The following is a 23,652-nucleotide window of genomic DNA, read 5'->3' on the forward strand; positions in this document are numbered from 1 at the left end:
GTCAGCCTCCCATTTACAGATGAAGCCCCATCTGTCACTCAGACTTTCTAAAAGTCATCATTTGTGTTCTTTGAAAATGTGTGTGTGTTTCTATCTGTGATTAGATGTGGCCATCAGCCATTGCCTCCCCACTCCCCTAGTGCCCACATGGACAGCTGAGTAGAGCTGATGTTGTTAGTCTGTCGAGGAGCAATGCTGGGTCTCTTCACTACCTTTACTAGGTTTTGTCTCTGAGGGCCATGAGACAGGTGAGAAACAGCACTGTAAGAGATTGGGTGGGTTGCTCGTTTTCATCTTTCAAGAAAATGGGGATTCTTGGTCAAAGCTTGTTTGCAAGCATGAGGACCTGAGTTCAGCTCCCACGTGGACAGTGAGGACGTGGAAAGGTGCAAGCGCTATTGTGCTATCGGGAGGGGACAGATAAAAGCAGCACACCAACCATGATGACTGTGGGAGGTCTGATAGTTACAGCTGTTGGTGAGCCTGTGGGGAGCCTCTTTCCCTCCCATAGAGCTGAGGAGAGTAGGCTGGACTCTAGCAGTCACCAGGGATGAGGGGACTGTAGAGCTACAGACCTGTGCTACAGAGAGAAACGTTGATGCAAAGCACAGACCAAATATGAGTTGACTATGGCCCAGGAACATGTGCTGGTATCATGAAAGGCAAGTTCTGCTTTGTAGGTAGTTACAAGATGTTTCAGTATAAAATATTTTTGCCAGTTGTATTGGTGGAGATCAGAGATAGGTGGGTACTTCAAAGAGAGGAAATCGCTGTTTCAGATGGTTTCTTAGATATAATGGTTTCTTTTTTGATTTGTTTTTTTCTTTTTTGGCTTTTCAAGACACGGTTTTTCTGTGTGGTCCTGGAACTCCCTCTGTAGATTGTGCTGGCCTCAAACTCCCAAGATCCTCCTGCCAAAGCTTTCCAAGTGCTGGGATTAAAGACAGACACCACCACCACCCAGCAGCTTCTTAAGTTTTTTGGGTTTCAGGAGGATAGTAACCTACTAATAAATTTTAAAATTTTTTGATTCAGTGATATTAGATTAGACACAGAAGTGAGCAGTGAGTGAATGGCATTCAAAGAAACTGAGACTTTAAGACAATTTGTCTCTGGCTGCAATGGTCTTAGTGTCCATAATCATTAAGTACAGGTATGCTGTTTGTTTTTGTTTTTGTTGTTCTGGGAACTAGAGTGTGCAGTATCTTGAAGATACACTATCAAGTCAGTACCAAGGACCATGTCCTAGACGACTGAGTAAGTTAAGGATATGAATAAATGATAGCAAATAGGCAAACTTATAGGTATAAAATATAAGTTAGTGGGGCTTTTTGGGAATGGTGAAGGAATTAATGAGTGCATAGGAAAGTAATAGCAGGAAGGGTACAGATTTCTTTTGGAATGAATGAGTATGTTCTGAAGTTGATTCTTATTAATGCAGCTTATTTCTAAATATACTAAAGACTTTTGAATTATACACTAAATATTTTCTTAAGATTTATTTATTATTGTATGTAAGTACACTGTAACTGTCTTTAGACACACCAGAAGAGGGCTTCAGATCTCATCATGGAGGTTGTAGACCACCTGGTAGTTGCCAGGATTTGAAATCAAGACCTTGCGAAGAGCAGTCAGTGTTCTTAACCACTGAACCATCTCTCCAGCCCCGAATTATATGCTTTAAGTGGCCAAATTATATGGCATGTGAACTATATATATTTGGAGACACAGAGTTTGCTGTGTAGCTTTGGTTGTTGTGGAATTTCCTGGGTAGACCAGGATGGCCTCAAACTCACAGAGAGCTTCATACCTCTGCTTCCCTTATGGTGGGATTAAAGGTTTTTGTCACCATGCCTGGTGAGTGATAATTCAGCAAAGCTTAAAAACATCTTTAAGCCTGGTGCTGGTGGCACACACCTGTAATCCCAGCACTTGGGAGGCAGAGGCAGGTGGATTTCTGAGTTTGAGGACAGCCAGGGATATACAGAGAAACCCTGTCTCAAAAACAAACAAACAAAGAAACAAAAACATTCTTTTATATTAGTTAGAATTTGGAGGCAAAAGTAGGAGCATGCCTCAGATCTAGCATCTTACCTTCAAATCTTCAAACACTATAAAATGCTGTATAACTGTGTGTGTGTGTGTGTGTGTGTGTGTGTGTGTGTGTGTGTGTGTGTGTGTGTACCACAATACACATGTGGACGTCAAAGGCTATTTCTCTTCTACTACCATGAAGTTTCCAGGGATAGATCTCAATAGACCTCTGGTGTTGGGCTTGGCCACAAGCACGTTTGTGCACTGAGCCATCTGATGGCCCAGTGGTTATAGCTAGTTACTTACTTCAGAATGTGAGGGAGATCAGGGCCTTTCTGAGTTTGAGATTAAAACATTTGATCTAGATCAACTTTCTCATTTTATGTATTAAATGCATTTTATTATCAAACCTATAATAAAGGTTACACATTTAATTAATTCATTTTGAATTATTTTGCATATGAGGTGTATTGGTTTGGCCTTGAAATCAGATCTATTCTGGAAACCCAGCGCAGCAATTTATTATTAACACCATTTAGGGCCAAGTCTTAATCCCTTTTTTCTGTGTTTGAAAACAGATTCATCCTAATAACAGAGTTCCTGTGGATTAAGAGAGCAGCAAGAGTGGCCATCCACTGTGCTCGATGCTTGTACTCTGTGCATTATAATTTAAGCTTTAGAAAAATATTTTCTTATAACTACTGAAGGGAGGAGGTACCTAAGAGATGATTAAGTTGTGCTCTTTCCATGTAGAATACCATAGAATATAAATGGTGTTTGTGAAGTTTTTTTTAAGTCACTTGGAAATACCTAGGGAAAAAGATAATATATCACATAGGCATGTCTGTTGGCACACTCATCTAATTACCTACAGAAGCTGATGGATTTCTATGAGATCAAGGCCAGCCTAGTCTACATAATGAGTTCCAGGATAGCCAGGGCAATGTAGAGAGACTTTGTCTCAAAAAATCACCACCAACAAAAAGATTATATATCATATAGTTTCAAATAGAGGGGGAAAGCTCAGATGAGAAGGTTCCAGAGTGCTGACTGTGGTCAACTGTATATATATAATCTGCTTCTTACCCTTTCAGAAATTTGCTTGTGTGTATGAGTTGAGAAGGCAGATTAAAAAATCCACATTGTTTGGTGAGGTCTCAAGCCTGTGATGCCAGGACTGCGGAGGCACCACTGGGAGTTTGAGGTCACCTTCTGCAACAGAGTGACATCCTGTCTCAGAACCAAGCCAACCAAACAGAATGATAGGTTTATATGAAGTGTTGAGACTTACCTTGAGAGTTTTGTTCATAGATCCGTGTACAGAATGCTATACCATGCGGCTGTGCTTTCTGACTTCCTTTCCCGGATGCTGGGAGATTTGTAAGCCTTAGATATGCACCTGATGAGCTTTCCTCCCCAGTGTGGTCTCTGAGACCTGAGACCTTTGCGTGACAACAGGACACTGGAAAGGTCAGATTATCTTGGCATGTTTTTTTAGATTTGGGATTTTTTTAATTGGGTTGCTTACTGTTGTTAAAAACAATTTAGTGGCTTCCAGAAGAATTTCAGACCTGGGACACCGAGCCCTTCTCATTGGATTCATGTCTGTGTAACAGGTTTTGTTGTGGCAGTGCTGGCTTCCGTGTTGAAACTCACCTCTGTAATGTGGGTAGACTTGTGATGGAGAGATCCTTTAGGTTTCAACTGTGGTGCTCTGGTATAGTCTGTTACTGTGGGTTCCCAGGCCACTGAGGTTTTCTAATTTGAATAAAGCCTGTATAGTTTGGATGTTTTAGTAGAGACTTAAGAAATGGTGATCTTTTAAGTAAGCATTTGTCTGCAGTGTCTTGTTCTTTCTTTGCATTTGCAGGCTGTTCTGTTCTCCAGCAAGCAATTCTCCAGGTTTTCCTGATTTCTTCCTAATTTTTCTGCTTTTGGTTTTCAGTTCTGGAAAGCCTTCTTTAACTAACTCTCTTTGTGCTTTTTCTGTTTATAGTTTGAGTCTCTGGAAAAGATTTCCCTATTTACTATTTGCTTTTCAGTGGTACTGCTTGGTAATATACATTGAATGAAAGAAGTGATAAGGATAGTAAAAATAGCTGCAAATATGAGCTTGCCTGTCTGTGTATTGGAATTCAAAAGAAAGGGGGCTAATGATGGAGATTGGGGACACAGTTTCAATAAGCTTAGCAAAGCCCCTTGTGAGCCCAACTACATTTGGTCCTGTTGCAAAAGAAGGAAACAAATACCGTGTCATCTCCTCCATGTGCAGCAGCCCCATCCTTGACATCTGGAGTGAGTCCTTCCTGTTAGAGATGGGATGGTTGCACACTGAGGAGGAGATGCAGCGGTTGTAGTAGGGTCTTTGGAGGAACTTCTACAAACCAGTCTAGGTGGTACTGTACAAACTTCTGTGTTACTAAAATACATACGTCATTTATTTTTTTATCTTATTTAGTTCAAAGAAGAAATCTCTAAACGTTTCAAATCTCATATTGACCAACTTGTGTTGATATTTGCTGGAAAAATTTTAAAAGATCAAGATACTTTGAGTCAGCATGGGATTCATGATGGACTTACGGTTCACCTTGTCATCAAAACACAGAACAGGTATGTCTGTTTAAATAACCAGTTCAGGCTCCAAGGAGCTTTCCTTGTTAGTGTTTAAACAGCTAAAGTACCTTTCTTTGTTTCTCTTGAATGTTTGATGAAAAACAACATTGTGACTCCATGCCTTACTAGTATCTGCTTGTCTGTGGAGTGAATATTTCTGCAGGGAGGGCTGGGGTGCAGATACAGGGCAGGCCCCCACTTAATACTTTAGAAAATTCAACTGGTTATTAGGTAGAAATTTTTATCGGGGTTTTTTGGTTTTTTGGATTTAGTTTTTTGGAGACAGGGTTTCTCTATATAGCCCTGGCTGTCCTGAGCTCACTCTGTAGACCAGGCTGGCCTCGGACTCAGAAATCCGCCTGCCTCTGCCTCCCAGAGTGCTGGGATTACAGGTGTGCGCCACCACCGCCCGGCAGGTAGAAAATTTTTGAGTTAGGTGACAACTTAGTTTTTTAGCTGTTCTCTTTAGGGAAAGTTTTAGACATGATTTAGGTAACATGTTAGCAGAGTACAAGTCATTATTAATGTGTGATAAGTTTTTGAAAGAAATTTTATCATTATTGTTCTAGATATCATCTAGAACAATTTTTGTTTCATTAGTAAAAAAGCTTCATCGGACTTACTTGAATTTGGGATTTTCTTATCTCATTCCACTCTACAAATAATTTAAGATGATGTAATGGAGTGAATGATTGGGGCCTCCTAAAACTTACTGTTTTATTAGTATTAACTTTGTGGTTAGCCTTGATTTGCTGTGCAGCATGGCAACGGTTAGCCTGAGTTTCACTGTGTTGCCACACTAGGTATCTTTTAGAGACTGGCGGTCAGTCTAGTCCAGGCCAATGATAATTTGTTACTCCTGCCTCAGCCTCCTGAGTGCTGGATTACAGGCGCACCTCCCTGTGCGCAGCCAGTCTTAGGATTCTTCCCACTCTTCCTTTGCTGCAGTCTGCAGTTGAGAGCATGGCGTGGTGCATATTTTACAGGACTTGCTGTAGCATTTGCTCTAGGAGCAGCTTCTCAGGCATGCACACCCTGGCAGGCTTTTGTGCTGTCCCCGAGAACTTCCTGTGCTCTGTACTTGACAGCTTCTTGCATGACAGTGATGTAACACAGAGCACACGTACACGTACACGGTGATCCATGCTGGGCCGTCGTGAAGAACAGACCATGTAATCAGTAAATGATGCAGTAAGGTCCATGATCAGATTGATGTCAGATGAGAGAGAGTTCTAATAAAGTCTGCTGGTCTAAAGAACTCTAAAGATGGCACCCAGAGCTTAGTGTCAGAACCCCAGCCCTGGCCACCTGAGCAAGCTGGCTCCATTCCTTGTCCTCATTGAAACAGACAACTAATGGTGATGATGAGAGGGGACATCCATTGAATGTCATACTGAGAAGAACAAGATAGACCAGTGACAGCCTCCCCACCCCTATCTTCTGAGTCGTAACGTAAGACTAGGCTTAAATATATAGGATAAGAGGTGTACATAGCTAAGTAGTCCTGGTAAAAGTGAGGCCCTGCCTATTGACCTATCTTTGTCTTGACTTCAGCTTCTCCTATAAGGTGGTCTACCCAATTGTCAAAGGACTGTGATGAAATCCCTTTCCAACTGATAGGCTCTCCCTCTAGTTGGCACCAGGTCTCCAGCCTTTCTTGCTCCCAGCATAGAGTTGCAGACAAGTTCCAGCTCCTTGGATCATTATGTCAGTAGCCTGGCAGTCAAAGGGGGGAGATACATGGGACTCTTGTCTAGTTAGAGTGATGTCAGAACCAGCCCACTCAGCAGCTCTCCCTGTCACACCCAGTGCCTTGACAATCCCATCAGCTTTTAGGCCTACACTGTGTGTGTGTGTGTGTGTGTACACACAAGTGCCTTTGGAGGCATCTGACTCTCCTGGAGCTGTAGCAGTTACAAGTGGTTATGAGCCTCCTGGAGTGCGTGCTGGGACTGGGCACTCTGGAGGAGCAGCGGTGCTCTAAACGACTGAGCCATCTCTCCAGCCCCGTCATTGTATTACGTTTTTACCTTTAACAGTTTCAAGGATGTAAGTTAGACTACTCGTAGCTCTGTGAATAGTGGTGGCAACAACCATCTTGTATAAGGTGGTAACTAGTTGGCTCTCCTATGTAATCACTGTGCTTGAAAGCAGTGAGGCATTTCATGTGTTTGAGTTCAGAGAAGACAGACAGTAGTCACTTCTTAAAGTTCTATTTCCAATATTTGTTTGTGATGCTCAGTAATTTTAGGCAAAGTATTGATGACATTCTGTTGACAAGAGCTTACCCTTGGTTGTTCTGGCTATTCGAATTTAAATTCTTTTAAAAAATAATGAGTTCTGCGTCTTACATTGTGATTTAATTATTTACACTAGGCAGCAAGATAATTCAGCTCAGCAAACAAATACCACTGGAAGTAACGTGACCAGTTCTCCAACTCCTGATAATAATCCCACTTCTGGTTCTGCTGCTAACAACTCCTTTGGCCTAGGTAAGTTGTGTGTGCATGCATGTATGCATACATGTGTGCACAGAGTAAAATGTTCTGTTTCTCTAAGGACAGTTTAAACTTTGTGGTTTACTTCTGTAATCATGTTTTAAAAGTAGTTTGGGATACAAGTATGTTTGTTTAGCTTACATTTATATTTAGTAAGTGACAATCCTCTACTTTATAATAAAAGTTATGTAGCCTATGTATATGTAGTAATCTGACTAGCACATAATCGCATCTGAGGATATAGTTAATTGAGGCTGACTTGTGATGAATTCAGTAATAGTTTTTTAGTTATACAAGAAAGGAACCTAGTGACTATCCTAGTTGTTTTTGTTTTCTCTTGTGTTTTGTTTGAAAAAAAATAAATCTTGCAAATGTAGCCTGAGCTACCCTTGAACTTCCTACACTGACTTTCCTGGTGGAGATTGTAGGTATGCGGCATGACTCTGTCCTGGGGGGCTCATTGGTTAAGAGATGGTTCCGTGTTTGTTCTTGCAGAGGACCTGGTTCAGTTCCCAGCACTCATTCTGTGGCTTGTAACCATCTATAACTCAAGTTTCAAGGGATCTGGCACTGTCTTCTGGTCCTGGGAACACTGGGCATGCATGTGGTACCCACAACAAGCATGCACACAAAACACTCATACATAAAATAAAAAATAATTAAATCTAGTACTTAAAAAAAAAAAATCTCTTGGACCAGAGAGATGGCTCAGTGGTTAAGAGCACTGACTGCTCTTCCAGAGGTCCTGAGATTAATTCCCAGCCACCACATGGTGGCTCACAACCATCTGCAATGGGGTCTGATGCCCTTTCTGGTGTGTCTAAAGAGAGCAATGGTATACTTATATACATTAGATAGATAGATAGATAGATAGATAGATAGATAGATAGATAGATAGATCATTTAAAAAAGTTTCAAAGGCGTCCTAACCACATGAAAGCACTGTCTCCTGAGTACCGGGAGTGAAGCATCTTTTCTCTCAGACCAGACAGCTTTCCTCTCCTCCCCTGCATGCAGTGCAAGCACTTCACAGGAGCCTCTTCCACTACACTGCTATTCTTTATACAATTGCAAATGTTGAGATTTTGCAATTGTATAATTGAGGAAATCCTTCCAGATTGAGGAAAAATGTTGAGAAGGTGACAAAGGTTGGGCTGAAGATGAGCTTAAATGTCTTTACCAGCCCTTAAAGCTGGTAGTTTTCCTTAGATTTCACTTTCACATATTAGGAACCACACCTTTTGTCCTTTCCCTGAAAACTTTTGGGTGACTCAATTATAGTATGCTAATAGACAGTGCATGCATTTGAGAGCACGGCCTGGCCTTCTGTGCTGCACACAGCACTAACTTCACACAGAGATGAGCCTCTGGCTGCTGCTCTCCTCTCCTTCACGGCTGGTGGGTGGGGCTGAAAGTTCACCTCTATCCACTAGGCCATTTGATGACTGACTCTGTCATCTTCCTGTCCTTCCCAGGGCGTTTTTAGTCTTAGTCCTCATCAGGGTCTTGATCTGTGGGTCTGCTGTGTATAGCAGAAGACTCTCAAAGTTGAGAATTTGGCTGATTTTGATTATAGGGTGTGTTTGGGGCTGGGAGGCTTTCCCCTGTGACAAACACTGGGTAGAAGCAGTCGGAAGTGAGGCAGTTTGTTCTGGCATACAGTTCTCAGCTGGTGAACTGCTGCTGGATAAAGGCCTGTGTGTGGCAAGGAGGGTGTCTTCATTGTGCAGCCACTGTCTCACTTCTGCCTGGCACCCCAAAGGCAAATGAGAAGAGGCAGATTGAGCTAGAAATTGTGCTTTATTTCAGAGCTGGTAATCTGGGGCCACATCTAATCTTCTGCCAGCAAATTGTGTGGGGTTGGGGAGAACAGAAACAAGGTGGTTGATCCTTTCAGAGCTCAGGCTTGCCTCTGCTCAGATAGTCAGCAGTTGAGAGTGGACCAAGTATCTATGCCTCTCGTGTTATCCCTTTCAGTTGTCCCCTATTCTGTGGGTGTCTGGGTTCAAAAAAGTTCTTGAAACACAGAATAGTGTCTGCTCGTATCGGGGTTATGCCTCTGGTCTTCTGTGATTGAGGTTAACTCTGAACATTAGCAGTGTGTGTTGTAGGCTATTAGTAGGGTGTACATGCAGATTTCTTTGTCTAGTATGGGAGTACAAGTATGTCTTCCTAATACACATATAGAAATCCTCTATCTGTAGCAGCAAGAAATCCCTTCAGATGTACTCCATGGAATAGCCATTGAGCTACTAATGAGCTCTTAGCACCCTGGCCACCTACCTGCTTGTGTGTCAGCATGAGGAGGCAGGCTTTGGGGTGCATGCCATATGTAAGACGCAGCATGGGAATTAAAGCTGCATGGTGTCATAGTAAGTGTAACGTTACACAAATGAGTGATAGGAATTGTTTTAAATGGTTTTTAAAATAGAATTAGTGATTTCTTCATATTTTAGCACAAACTTCTGATTTTCATTTTAGTTTTTTCTTCTTTTAAGGTGGACTTGGAGGACTTGCAGGTCTTAGTAGCTTGGGTTTAAATACCACCAACTTCTCTGAACTACAGAGCCAAATGCAACGGCAGCTTCTGTCTAACCCTGAGATGATGGTCCAGATCATGGAGAACCCCTTCGTCCAGAGCATGCTCTCAAATCCTGACCTGATGCGGCAGCTGATTATGGCCAATCCACAGATGCAGCAACTGATACAGAGAAATCCAGAGATTAGTCATATGCTTAATAACCCAGATATAATGAGACAAGTATGTAAAAAAGTAGTTCTTTTCACTTCACTCAAGTGTGTGTGTGTGTGTGTGTGTGTGTGTGTGTGTGTGTGTGTGTGTGTGTAACATTAAAGAGAATCCCAATCATTGTTTAAGGAAAGTCAGCAAAACAGTATTAATTTGGTTTGTTTCAACTTTGGGTTTTCTGCCATGCTTAAATTCTTAGATGAGAGACTTTTCCTGCCAGTTTCTCCTCGGTGTGGGGGCCGGTGGGTGCAGGAGAGAGAAAGGTCCCAGAGTGCAGGGGAGAGAGGTGACATCAGTGCTCTGCTCCTCAGACATTTAAAACAAAACAGAAAACAGTTCTGAGGAGGGGAGAACCCATCAAAATATATTGTATGAAAAATGTTTTCAGTGAAAACATTTAAATTAGATAATTGTGGCGCACAGCTTTAAATCTCAGTACTTGGGAGGCAGATGCAGGAGGATCTCTTGAGTTTGATTAAGGTCAGCCTGGCCTAGTGAGTTCTAGAACAGCAGGGACTATGTAGAGAAATTCTGTTTCAAAAATTGGGAGTGGGGAGGAGGTGTCTAGGTCTAAGTGTGTTTTTGGAGATGGCCTGTTTACTTAAACTACTTTGTGATGGCCTATGAATATATGTTGCATTTAAAGATGAAATCCACCAGGAATTTTAAGTACTTTACTAATTTAAATATAGCAAAATTGGTTTAAAACTCTTAATTGGCCGTTTTGATTCTAGAATTGGACAATACTTCATCCTTTAAAATAGAATCAGTGTTTCCATGATCTGAGACAATGAGGTCAGGCTTTAACAGGTAGACAGCCGTGGAGGGTGCCAAGACAGGCAGTGCTGGGCAGTTGCCATCCTGATAGAGTGTGGTTGGTGCTGACTTTTTAAACATTCACTGTGGCTGCCTGGCCCTTAGCACAGGTGCCTCCCTTCAGTTTCCTGGGGCCCAGTGCAGAGCTTAGTCTAAGCCAGTAGCTTCCCACAAGCATTAACTGAACACAGAAGAAATTCCTTGAATATTTCAGTGCTTTTTTTTTTAACTGGAGATTTCCTTTTTAGACACTGGAACTTGCCAGAAATCCAGCAATGATGCAGGAAATGATGAGAAACCAGGACCGAGCCTTGAGCAACCTAGAAAGTATTCCTGGGGGCTATAATGCCTTACGGCGCATGTATACAGATATCCAGGAGCCTATGCTGAATGCCGCCCAAGAGCAGGTGATCACTCATTCCAAGACTCAGGCCTAAGAGTTCTTGTATAACATCGACTGTCATTGAGGGTATTGCTTTATGGAGAATGTGGCTTCACTGAAAAATAATTCCATAATTATTGTTTTTTTTTTATTACAGTTTGGTGGTAATCCATTTGCTTCTCTAGTGAGCAGTTCATCCTCAGCAGAAGGGACTCAGCCCTCTAGAACAGAAAATAGGGACCCACTCCCCAACCCATGGGCTCCACAGACTTCCCAAAGCTCACCAGCCTCGGGTAGCACTGGCAGCACCACTAACACCGTGAGCACCTCTGCTGGCACCGCCACCAGTACCCCCACTGGACAGAGCACCTCAGGGCCAGGCTTGGCACCTGGTACAGGAGGTATGTGTGCCTCGCTCGCATTGGTAATGAGACTGGTGTTGATACTATTCATGTATCTGTATATCCCTTTTATGGATACTCTTTGTTGTAAGCTTTTAGGATTGTTTAAGGGGTAGAATTAATATTTATTTAACATGTGTGTGTGTGTGTGCACACGCGCGCGCGCATGCATGCCATATGTGTACAGGAGCCCCCTAGAAATCCAAAAGGGGTGTCAGATACCTTAGAACTGAAGTTGTACATGATTATGAGCCATCACTTGGGTGCTGGGGTTGAACCAGGTTCTCTACAAGAGCAGTAAGCTCTCTTGACTGCTGCACTGTCTCTACCCCTACATGTCTTGATCTGTGTATTCATTGTGACATGGTCAAACGTAGTTACCGTGCTGTACAGAAGATTTCCAGAGCTCATTCCTGGGAAAATTTAAAAAGAGGAAAAACATATTTTAAGATGACAGTGAATGAAATTACCCTGGTTGCTAGTCAAAGAACATTTACTGGGAATTTTAGTTTGGACTGAAATATCCCTCCCAGATTTATGTGCCTCAGCTGTTGTCACTGTTAAGGAAGCTTTTGAAAACATAGGCGATGGGTGGGTCACCTGGGGAGGGCCCTTGCTGTGTCTCCACCCTTGCTCCTTTCTTGGTTGCTGTAGCGTGACCTGTCATTCTTTGCTTAAGATGTCCCTGCTGTTGTGGACTGGTGTCGCTGAAATCATGAGCCATAATAAATTCCTCTTTTAAGAAAAGAAGCAGAAGTAGAAGAATCTCATGGGTTCAAGGCCAGCCTGGTCTACAGAGTGAGTTCAAGAACAACCAAAGCTATACAGAAAAACCCAGTCTTAAAAAACCTACACAGCTGGGTGGTGGTGGTGCATGCCTATAATCCCAGCACTCTGTCTGGGAGGCAGAGGCAGGTAGATTTCTGAGTTCAAGGCCAGCCTGGTATACAGAGTGAGTTCCAGGACAGCCAGGGCTACACAGAGAAACCCTGTCTCGGAAAAAAATAAAACAAAACAAAACAAACAAACAAAAAAACCTACACAATAAAAAGGGCTGGAGAGATGGCTCAGTGGTTAAGAGCACTGACTGTTCTTCCAGAGGTCCTGAGTTCAAATCTCAGCAACCACATGATGGCTCACAACCATCTGTAATGGGATCCGATCCCCTCTTCTGGTGTATCTGAGGACAGGTACAGTGTACTCATACATGAAATAAATAATTCTTTAAAAAAGAAAAGAAAAATTATATCTACTATTTTGTCATAGTTACATAAATGTAACTAGTATATTGGGGGGGAGGGTCAAATTAATGAAAGGAACTTGATTCTGGAATCCTTTGAGTAACCCAGGATGCATGAGATGATGGTCGAGTGACCTAAAGATAGGAAGGTAAGCCACAGTCCACTCATTGATGAAGAAGTCAATGTGGTCTTCATTAGGACCATGAGTGTATTGTTAGATACATGCAGGATATATAACATGAAGAAATTCAGATTTAGTTGTCTAACATCTGAGTTGTTGCCATACTAATGCATCTCTTGAGTCATTCATTCTTTCTCTCAATCAATAAACGTTTTTTAGCTCTAGACATAGAGCTAGACATAGAAATAGATTACGTGGTGTATAGTTCTTTTGTGTCTGCACTGGTTTTGAAATCAGTTTTGTCTTTATCTCTAATTTGCTGAAAAGTGTTTCCTTCTAGGGGTATGCAGTGACTTCACCACCATATCATTACCACAAGTGCGGCTTTTTTTTTTTTAATCTGTACTTTGTAGAAATGTATAGGCACAGGAATTAAGCATGAAGCTTGGATAACAAAAATGAGTTTTGTTTTTTTTTTTTTCAAAATAAGGTGAAAGCACTATGTGTTGGATTTTAGCTGAGGCCAGAATGGACTTGGAAATTGTGATGACTGCTGAGATGGAAGGGGGTGCTAGTGATGTGTGTGAGTGGAGGCTCCTCTAGTGTTGGCATAGTCAGAGATAAGGGTATGTCGATATCTTTCTGGAAGGATTGGTCTTGATGTCACCCTTTGGTGATTGCTGTTGGTGGGATCCTGGTTGTTGCTGAATATGATTTGTTTTGCTTGCTTGCTTTTGCTCTGGCTTTTTGAACCAAATCTCAGTACTGTTTATGGATTTGGTCTATATGCTGGTGAGGGCGCACAAGGTAAGGCCAGAGCCTGTGATTGGGCAATGGATAAAGAAGGCGGGCTAAGAGTTTTAGAGACCAGACAGATAGGGACACACAGCGGGAAGGAAGGAAGCTGCAGGAAGAGAAAGACAAACCTGATCCATATGGTTTTAAATAGTCACAGGTAGCCGTGAATATCATAGAGGGGATGGACTAGTACAGGACTGTTTGTACAGTCTAGGTGGGCAGCGTGTATCAGCATCAGTTGGCTCTGAGTTCATGGTGCGGGTGTATTGTAGGTTGAGAAGTTACTGATATAAATCTGAGTTATAAATTACAAGCCTCTAGAGTTTTGATTTTACCGGATTACGGGATTTGTGACTGCTGACCACAGGGGGCAGATGGCCGGGGATGTGAGCAGGATCTGTAGCAGGAGAACCACCCAGGAGTTCAGTGCCTAGTGGGGACCTTGGGGGCAGGAGACCGAGGTACTAGAGTATAGCCCACGCTAGCCAGGGTTCCTTTTTAATAATCCATGCAACAGCTGTTGGTATGTGTGGTCATTTTTACACTGGCCAATAATTTTGTGAAGGCTGGAATCTGTGTATTGAGGTGCTCAGCTCTCCAGTTGCTTTTCAGTTAACAGTTGTGTTGTTTTGTTTTGTTTTCGGTGTTTGGGATTTTTTTTTTTTTTTTGGAGACAGGGTTTCTCTGTCCTGGAACTCACTCTGTAGACCAGGCTGGCCTTGAACTCAGAAATCCTCCTGCTTCTGCCTCCCAGACAGAGTACTGGGATTACAGGCCTGAGCCACCACTGTTGCCCGACAACAATTGTTTTTTAAAAAGTATATAGATATTTTATTTTAAGATTTATATGAGTACATTGTAGCTGTCTTCAGACACACCAGAAGAGGGCATCAGATCCCATTATAGATGGTTGTGAGCCATCATGTGGTTGCTGGGATTTGAACTCAGGACGTCTGGAAGAGCAGTCAGTTCTCTTAATCACTGAGCCATCTCTCCGGCCAAACAGTTTTGCTTGTGACTCTTCTAGTTAGATACTTCTTTCCTAGGTTCATTCCTGTTGTTACAGGAAAGATTTGTTTTTCTGAAAGAATTTTTACTTACATTGATGGTTAAGTATGTACAATATCAGTAAGAGTGTTTACTGAAGGTTTAAAAAGCAGTTTTGTGTTCACAAGTCCTAATAAGATAGTGAGTGTCAAGAGAAATGGTTTTCATTTCCTGAGTCGTAGTTGGTCCATTTGTATCTATGGATTCTCAAAGATCAGTTCTAAGGCCAGGGCCGGAGGGCTGAATCAGCCGCCGGCAGAAGGCTGGCTAGCCAGGCAGGCTGGGGACCGTCATGCAGCTACTAGGGGACTGCCTAACTCTGTGACTTCAAGACCATTGTAGGTAACAGTGACTGACTCCCATGCCCCAAAAAGCCAGGTTTCTTTCTCTTAATGTTAGACCTCATGAACTAAAATCTTTCATGGTGAGGTGTAGGATCCGTTGGGGAGGGGAGCTAATTTTTTTTTTTTTATTGAATATCATCTTCATTTACATTGCCATGGTAAAACCTTTCCCAATTTCCCCCCTCCCCAAAGACCCCCAACCTCCCCTGCCTCCACCTCCCCCCTCGATTTCCCTTTGTTGGGCCTCTGTTGAGCTTTAACCTGACTAAGGACCACTCCTCCCACTGATGCCCAACAAGGCCTTCCTCTGCCACATTTTTGGCAGGAACCACATGTTTCCCTTGGTTGATGGATCAGTCCCTGGGAGTCTTTGGGAGTCTGGGTGACGGAAATCATTGTTCTTCCCATGGGGCTGTAATTTATTATTTTTAATTATCATAAAAATCATTGGGTTTCACAGCAACATCTCTGTGTGTGAATCATTTTACATTTTCTTCCTTTCCTTCTGTCCTTCCTCATGTCATATCTTGCCAAACTGTTTTTTTTTTTTTTTTTTTTTGCTTCTCCCAGTTAATCCCAGTTTCTGCTTTTTTTTTATTGCATATATTCAGCTTTTCCTAACCCCATTAAGATCTCTTCTTCCCCTCTCTTGATCCCCTTTCTAGTTCCTTAGTTTAAACACTCTTAGATAGAACTAGACACACACAACTTTATATCTGATTCCACATGTGAGAGAAAGCCTTTAAGTCTGGCTCATTTCACTTAGCGAAAGGACTTCTTGTTACTTCCATACACATCCTACACATGTCATGGTCACAGTTTTCTTACAGCCTTTCTACTTGCACTGCACATAGACTGCATATGCTCTGTTTCAGCGAGTCTACCGGGGTGTGGAGCCTGGTCGTAGTTGAGCATTGAAGCACAGCAGCGTTGCTTACCCAGGAGTAGTGCAGCTGAGTCATACGACCGTTCTCTATTCGGTTCTTTAGGGTGCTCCATACAGGTTTCCATAGTAGCTGCACAAGTCTGTGCCCCCTTGTGTAATGACTAAGTGCGCTCCTGGCCCACATCCTCGCCAGTGTTTCTCTCAAGCATTCTAGCTGGAGTGAGCTGCAATCTCAAGCAGTCTTAATTTGCATTTCTCTGATACATAAGGATGCTGAACTTTTTCAAGTACTTGTATGTCTTTTGAGAATTGTCTACCCAGTTTATTATTGGATAGACTTACTGAGTGGGTGATTTGAGGTTTGTTGTTTAATTTTGCATATCTTGATGTAGTTTCAGTGTTAATCCTATACAGTATGTAGTTAGCAAAGACCCCCCACTCCACTCCCACCCTGTGATGTTTCGTTTGCTGAGCAAAAGTGTCTTAATCGCAGGTCGTCTCCTTGTCACCGCTTGTGATTATTCCCTGTGCTGCTGGAGTCCTGAGAATTCATGCCTGTGCCTATGTCTTAAAGTAGTTTTCTTAGCAACTTAAAAGGTTTCAGGTTAAACAAAGGTCTTGGTCATTTTGAATTAATTGTTGTTCAGGTTGCAGACACCAAATTCTGCAGGTTCATGTTTGGCTTTTGGGGATAGTGATGTAATTAATCATTTGGGTTCCTTGCCCCTGCCAGCTGTGCTACCTGCAGCATACATAACTCTCAGATCAGCCCTGCTCTGCCTTTGCAGCCTGCCCTGGTGGGCATCCTGGGACCTGAGTCTCCTCACCTATTTAGGCTTCACTGTGACTCCTCATGGTCTCTCAGAGCCTCCTTTCAGCCTTAGTTGTGTTCTCTCTAGAACCGTGATCAGATGCATGACCCTCTAACAAGTACCACGTGAGGGAAAGACCAGATTCTGATGACATTTACTGGTTTTCTTGGACGTGGCAGCAGTGACCTTCATTTGAGGGTCAGTGATGTTAGCATTCTGTTTTCAAATACATTTGGATTTTGATGTGGTGACCTTTAGGTGAGTGGGGTCTTGCCCTTGGACCTACCCCCACAATACAAAGCCCTAACTGTCCTGATTTCTTTAACAACGGCAGTTGCTTCTTTGTAACTGTAAACTCATTCTTTTTTGTGGCCAAGGCTGAATGTTGTCCTGTCTCAAGATTTCAGTTCACTCAATTCTCCAGAACAGGGCAGAGTACAACCAGCTCCTTTGCCATGAAGGAAAGACCTGTAGCCTGGTTTCCCTTGTGTCCTTGTTCTCCTGAAACCTTGTGAGCTGACTCCCACTGTGCACATTTCTTGGAGCGTTCTTGACCTCAGAACCCAGATGCCCTTGCCCTGTGGTGAGCATTGGCTCACAGCGCCTGGGCTTCTCCAACTGTAGCTCTGACCCCCACTCTCTTCCTCTGCCCGACAAGTGAGCGCTCACCCCTCTGTGGGTTTCCAATGCTTCCCCTTATCATTCTTTGGCATAAAATCTAGCATTTCTTTTCTAACACATGCTTCAGTGGTTCATGCAGAGCCTGATAGCATGTAGTATGCCGTGCTCTCTCCTCTCTCTCTCTCTCTCTCTCTCTCTCTCTCTCTCTCTCTCTCTCTCTCTCCCCCTCTCTCTCTCCTCTCTCTCTCTCTCTCTCTCTCTCTCTCTCTCTCTCTCTCTCTCTCTCTCTCTCTCTCTCTCTCTCTCTCAAGTCTCAATGTCTGGGCGTGAAGCGGCTGGGGTCTGAGGTGTTCCTGGGAACATTCCCCTGCCCACTGTGACTTCCTGTCCTTGGTTTCCATAGAATGAATTCAGACAGTGGTGTAGAATCCTCAGACAGTGGTTAAGAATCCTTAAGAGATGACAGTAAACAGTGGCTAAAGGGACCATTCGTGGTGAACTGCATGTTTGTGGAGATAAAGCCTCTAGGATATGAGTCTGTGCTGGTGGTGGATATTCTGTTGTTCATGGTACTGGCAGGATCACTAGATTAACTTTTTTTAAATTATTTTTATTTATTTAGTATATATGAGTACTCTATCTGTATGTATACCAGCATGACACAAGAGGCCATCAGATCCTATTATAGATGGTTGTGAGACACCATGTAGTTGCTGGGAATTGAACTCGGGACCTCTGGAAGAGCAGATAGTGAGTGCTCTTAACTGCTGAGCTCTCTCTCCAGTCCCTCACTTGAATTAAATCTTGAATTAATTCCTTAAGGAAGATAATAATTATATATCTTTATATATATATTTATTATATATAATATATGCTTGCTATATATAAATATGTAACAATTATATATCCAGAAAGTTATTGCCAAATGGTGATTGATGTCCTGTCTCTCCACCCAGGGCCAGAAGTACAACTCAGATTCTATTCCTTTAATCAAATGTCATGTGACAGAGTAGATTTAAAAGAGTTAAAGAAGGCCAGGTTTGGTGAAGATTAGCATTTGGGAGGCAAAGGGAGCAGATCAGGGTAGCCTGACCTACAGAGTGAGTTTCAGGACAGCCAGGACCAAACAGAGAAACTTTGGTGAGGTGGGAAATCAAAGAAAAATTAATCTAGAAGAGCAGGCGTGTTTTACACATCGAAGGGACAACTTCACCTTAATGGACCTCAAAAGAGCCTTGCTACCTCAGTGTCTTTTCATGAGGCATTTCTAGTTCTCTCTTCTACAATTACTGTATATCTAGAGATACAGGAGGTAAGGCCCAAGCTGGTTACAAACTGACTTTAAAGCCTGCTAATTTCTTACAGTAGTGCATGACTGAATATGGAGATTACTTTTATTAGATGAGACACTATAGTTACCTTTAAAAACTATATTTAAAATTTACTTCTCCTTCTATCTACCTCTCCTCTTCACACATGTGGGGGGGGGGTGGCCTCAGAGCCCATCAGATAGATCATCTGGAGTTACAGGCTGCCCAACTTAGGTGCTAAGAATCAACTGTTCCTTGAAAGAACAGAAATGCTCTTGACTGTTGAGCCGTCTCTCCAATCCCTCCCTATAGACATGGTGTTCTTAGCTATTGAGAGGACTGACAGTTCAGTACCTGTGCTTTTGACTTGGGACGAGGTCCCTGCCTACCCCTCAGCTCCTTCCTGCTCCTGTCAGCCCCAGTGACTCACCCTCCTGTGAAGCTCTGCCTTTTTGATGGTCTCAACAGTTTTCACAGGGCCATGTGCCAGGGACAAGCATCTCTCTCTCTCTCTCTCTCTCTCTCTCTCTCTCTCTCTCTCTCTCTCTCCTGCCTCTAGGGGCGCTTACCAAGTACTAGTACTTGGCATATAAATAGGAAGAAGTTGAATTGTAGAAGAAATGTCCTTAATTATGAGGGGAGGACCTGCAGTAAATAAAGGATTCTTGTATTTTAGCAGGGGAATATTATGATAAGAAATGATGTTCTGAGTGCAGAATTTAGTTCCAGACAGTGTTATGAGGTTTCTGAAGACAAGTCTGATAAAAATTGGAATAATGCCATCTTTAAATCAAGAAACTGCTCTGTGCTCTGCTTCTTATTTGATTTTTCTCTTGGGAGGGAGATGAAGTGTTCTTACTTCAATGGCTCAGGGCAGCAGCTCTACTCAGATGGCCTCACTGGAGACTGTTGGTTTTGTTTCTGTAACAGCATGCTGTCTGCAGTGACAACTTTGCAACTTGTAAGTTGGGTTTTTAATGTAACATCTTGATGCTTTTAACACTTAATGTTGAGATTGTCCATCAGAGGACATCAAACAGCAGAAAGCCTGACTTTCCCAGTACACAGGTGTGCACATCATGCAGAGGTAGTATTCCTGGCAACTGTGCCTGCGCACATTAGCTGTGAGAGTGAGGGAAACCTTAAAGCAGGAGTTGGCACATTTTTCATGTAAACAATGAAGTAATATTTTAAGGCTTTATACATGGAATGGCGGAATTAAGACTCACTGCAGCCTGGGCTGTGCCAACTCGATATCCTCAGCAGCCTTGAAAATAGTCTTGCCAGCTGGTGGTGGCACGCACCTTTAACCACAGCTCTCGGGAGTTTGAAGTCCGTCTGTTTTACAGTGGGTTCCATGACAGCCACGGCTGCTTAGAGACCTTGTCTCAAAATAAAGAAAGAGAAAATAGTTTTACCTAGTGATTCTGTGAAAAACTGAGACTTTTGTTTTAAGATTTTACTTTATGCGTAAGGATTGTGCCTGCATGCGTGAATGTGTACTGTGCATCTATCGGATGCCCTGGGGGCTTGAGCCTCTGTGCCAGTGTTAGGGGTGGAACCCGGGACATCCACAAGAGCATCAAGTACTCTTAACCCTGCGCAGTCTCCAGTCCAGAAGTTACATTTTTTTGTCTGTTCAACCTCTGCGATTCCCTTACAATCTAGAACAGGACTCTGTCAGCAATGTCTTTTAACTTTTAAGAACCAAAAAGTAACTACTCAGAATCAAACTGCTATTGTTTTTTTGTTTTTTTGTTTTTTTTTAGTTTAATTATTGGTGCTTTGTCCTTTTTTGGTGGTGGTGGGGGATTAGATTTGTTTTTTCGAGACAGGGTTTCTCTGTATAGCTCTGGCTGTCCTGGAACTCATCCTGTAGACCAGGCTGGCCTCGAACTCAGAAATCGGTCTGCCTCTGCCTCTGCCTCTGCCTCCCAGAGTGCTGGGATTACAGGCATGCACCACCACCACCCGGCAGGTGCTTTGTCCTTAATTCTATGAAAAACTAGATTGCGTGTTCAATCTAGATAAAATTAACTGCAAGTCGGGTACTGCTGATCCTTGCCTCCTTTCTGGCTGACATGCCTCTTGAAAACTACCTGGTAGTTAGACAGTGAAGAAATGGAGTTCTAATGAGATACATCACGTTAATTTTGTAAATTTTCTGATTGTTGCTCTCCTGTGAATGAGGAATGTTGGTTCGGGGTTGGGTTTTGGTTTTGTTGTTATTTTGTGTGTGTGTGTGTGTGTGTGTGTATGTATATGTATGTGTGTGTGTGTGTGTATATATATATAGTTTTTTTTTCTTTAGATTTATTTATTATATGTAAGTACACTGTAGCTGTTTTCAGACACCAGAAGAGGGCGTCAGATCTCTTTAGGGATGATTGTGAGCCACCATGTGGGTGCTGGGATCCGAACTTATGACCTTTGGAAGAGCTGTCGGTACTCTTACCTGCTGAGCCATCTCTCCAGTCCTATATATATGTTTTTAAAAGGTTATTTTGTGTGTGAGGATTTGCCTGCCATGTGTGTCTGTACCGTGTGCATGCAGTGCCTGCGGAGGCCCAAAAAAGAATTTGCATCTACCGCTGCAGTTAATGGGTGGTTGTGAGTTGTCATGTTGGGGTCCTCTGGAATAGTAACTAGCTACTGTGAGCCATTTTCTTGGGCCTGCTTTTATGTTCCAGACCAGCTTGGAAGTTGGCATTCTACCTCAGCCTTCTGAGTGGTGCCTAGCCGGGATGTCATGATGAGTGCTCAGGCAATGTGTCTACAGTGTTGTACTCTTTGATATGTTACAGAATTTTGCCATTTCATTTGGTAAAGTGATTCTCACTCTACTGTGCCCTGACCCCACAATGTTAACAGTTTGCTTCTCTTATTTTACTTCTTACATGACTAATTTGCATTTGTAATTAAGAAAAACAACATGCTAGAGAGACTGGTTTCTGGTGACACAGCACAGCCATTGAGGGAAGCAGGACGGCCCCACTGGTACCAGTTCAGTGCTGCTGCACTTTCCTAGTGTGAATCCTAGATCGCAGTACCGGGATCAGATTTCAGCAGTTTCCATATTTCTATAAGTATTTATTTGTAGACCTTTTTCTCTTAACTGTAAAAATGTAAAAACAATATTCACTTTGTGGGCTATATAAAAACAGACTGTGAAAACCAGATTGGTTTTGTAAGCTGAAGCTTGCCAAATTGTCTTAAGATAGATATTTTTGAACTTTAGAGTGTGGAAAAGCTAACTTGAAAGTTGAAAATATAGGAACACCACAAACACAGGAGTCACAGCAAATTAGAAAGTTGAGTGGAGATACTAAGGTGTTTAAAGCCAGATAAAGGGACATTAGTTCAAAAACCAGAATGAAAAGAAGAGTTTAACAGTTGGGTTAACATTATGCTGGCATTTCCCCTCAGTACTCCGTTAGAACTGTTCACCCTTTATTTGAAGGAAGCGTATTTGTTGGTTTTGGTGTCTCTGAAGTGCCACTGTCAGGATTCTTGTGCCTTGGAGCCATTATTGAGTACAGTAAAGGTTGATCTGAAAACAGAGCTTAGTAACTAGTTAGTACTGGGTAGCAACTTTGTTTAGGTAGCAACACTTATTAAGTGTGAGGAGGGGACATAAAGTACCAATATATACTGTGTCTTAAAACCTAAATTTGTGTCTTAATCTGTTTGTTTTTCTTTTTGTAAATAAAATTTTAGCTAGTATGTTCAACAGTCCAGGAATGCAGAGCCTGTTACAACAGATAACTGAGAACCCGCAGCTCATGCAGAACATGCTGTCCGCCCCGTACATGAGAGGCATGATGCAGTCGCTGAGCCAGAATCCGGACCTGGCTGCGCAGGTGAGCATGTGACTGTGTGCTTACGAGTACTCTGCAGCCAGGGCTACACAGAGAAACCCTGTCTCAAAAAAAAAACAAAAAAAAACAAGAGTACTCTGAACTGAGCGGCCTGGGACTTGCTCTGGTGAGCTCTCAGAGTGCTAGAGATGTCCCATGACACACTGCACCTTCATCTGGGGGCAGTTTTAGTTCAGATAACTTCAAACAACCTCATTTCTGCTATTTGTTGATGAGATGTGCTTTAAAAACAAAACCAGAGTCTGCTCTGATCACGGCTGCTCCTGCGTGTGTGTGTGTGTGTGTGTGTGTGTGTGTGTGTGTGTGTGTGTGTGTGTGTGTGTGTGTGTGTGTTTTGCTTGGTGCTAGCTGTCTGGGTGGTGGTGTACGTACATAGAGCAGCACCCTGGCTGGCCTGAACAGCTGGAGGGCGTGGAGTGACGGTGAGCACCCACCATCGTCACTGCTGCTAGGCGTCCTTTACAGCACTCTCATTTATGTTTAAAAGCGTCTCTTCTTTCATTACTATGAGTGAAATGGTTTTTATTTCAAAATCCTGCAGCCACACTGATACAAGGATAAAGCAGATGTCATTGAGGTAGGGTCCTTGGTGATGACTTACATAACAACGGTAATTAAAGAGTAACAATGGTGCTTCTGGATAATGTTAATCTTAAAACACGCATGGTATGGGTTGTTGTGTGTTTCTGAAAGCTGGCTTTGTGAGTTTGTTAATTAAGTGCTTGATGTTAACGTGTGCTAAGCATTTTTATCACTTGGTTCCTTGAGGTGTGGAAGTGTGTGAAGTGACCTGTATTTTCAAGTATGTGTATCATTTAACACTGAGTGTGTGCCTCCTCCTTACAGCTCCTCTGCAGGAAGCACACTGTCTGTAGAGGGCCCTGGTGCTCCACACCTGATGTCTGCTAGCTGTAAAGCAAGTCCTGGCAATGCGAAGTGACGCACGCCTCTTATGACAGAATACTCAGCAGCTCACAGTGTGCTCTGACATCAGCTGCTCACATTCTAGTGCTTATTCTTTTGAAACTTAAATATGTAAAATATTTTAAGTGTAAATACTTAATTCTGGGGGCTGGAGAGATGGCTCAGCAGTTAAGAGCA

At 42.7% G+C, this 23,652-nt stretch overlaps 1 protein-coding gene across 4 annotated transcripts in view; it reads left to right on the forward strand.

Moving 5' to 3' along the window:
* The window catches only part of Ubqln1 (ubiquilin 1), a 43,452-nt gene that overhangs the window by 13,395 nt on the left and 6,405 nt on the right, over positions 1 to 23,652 (forward strand). For all 4 annotated transcript variants that reach the window (XM_052157330.1, XM_052157332.1, XM_052157329.1 and 1 more), the window contains exons 2-7: positions 4,493 to 4,644; positions 7,024 to 7,139; positions 9,644 to 9,906; positions 10,959 to 11,117; positions 11,250 to 11,493; positions 22,391 to 22,533. In XM_052157330.1, coding sequence (XP_052013290.1) covers positions 4,493 to 4,644; positions 7,024 to 7,139; positions 9,644 to 9,906; positions 10,959 to 11,117; positions 11,250 to 11,493; positions 22,391 to 22,533 — 1,077 coding nt within the window. The remainder of the gene's footprint in view (positions 1 to 4,492; positions 4,645 to 7,023; positions 7,140 to 9,643; positions 9,907 to 10,958; positions 11,118 to 11,249; positions 11,494 to 22,390; positions 22,534 to 23,652) is intronic.

The sequence above is a fragment of the Apodemus sylvaticus genome, chromosome 14, assembly GCF_947179515.1.
Source record: "Apodemus sylvaticus chromosome 14, mApoSyl1.1, whole genome shotgun sequence".
NCBI lineage: Eukaryota > Metazoa > Chordata > Mammalia > Rodentia > Muridae > Apodemus > Apodemus sylvaticus.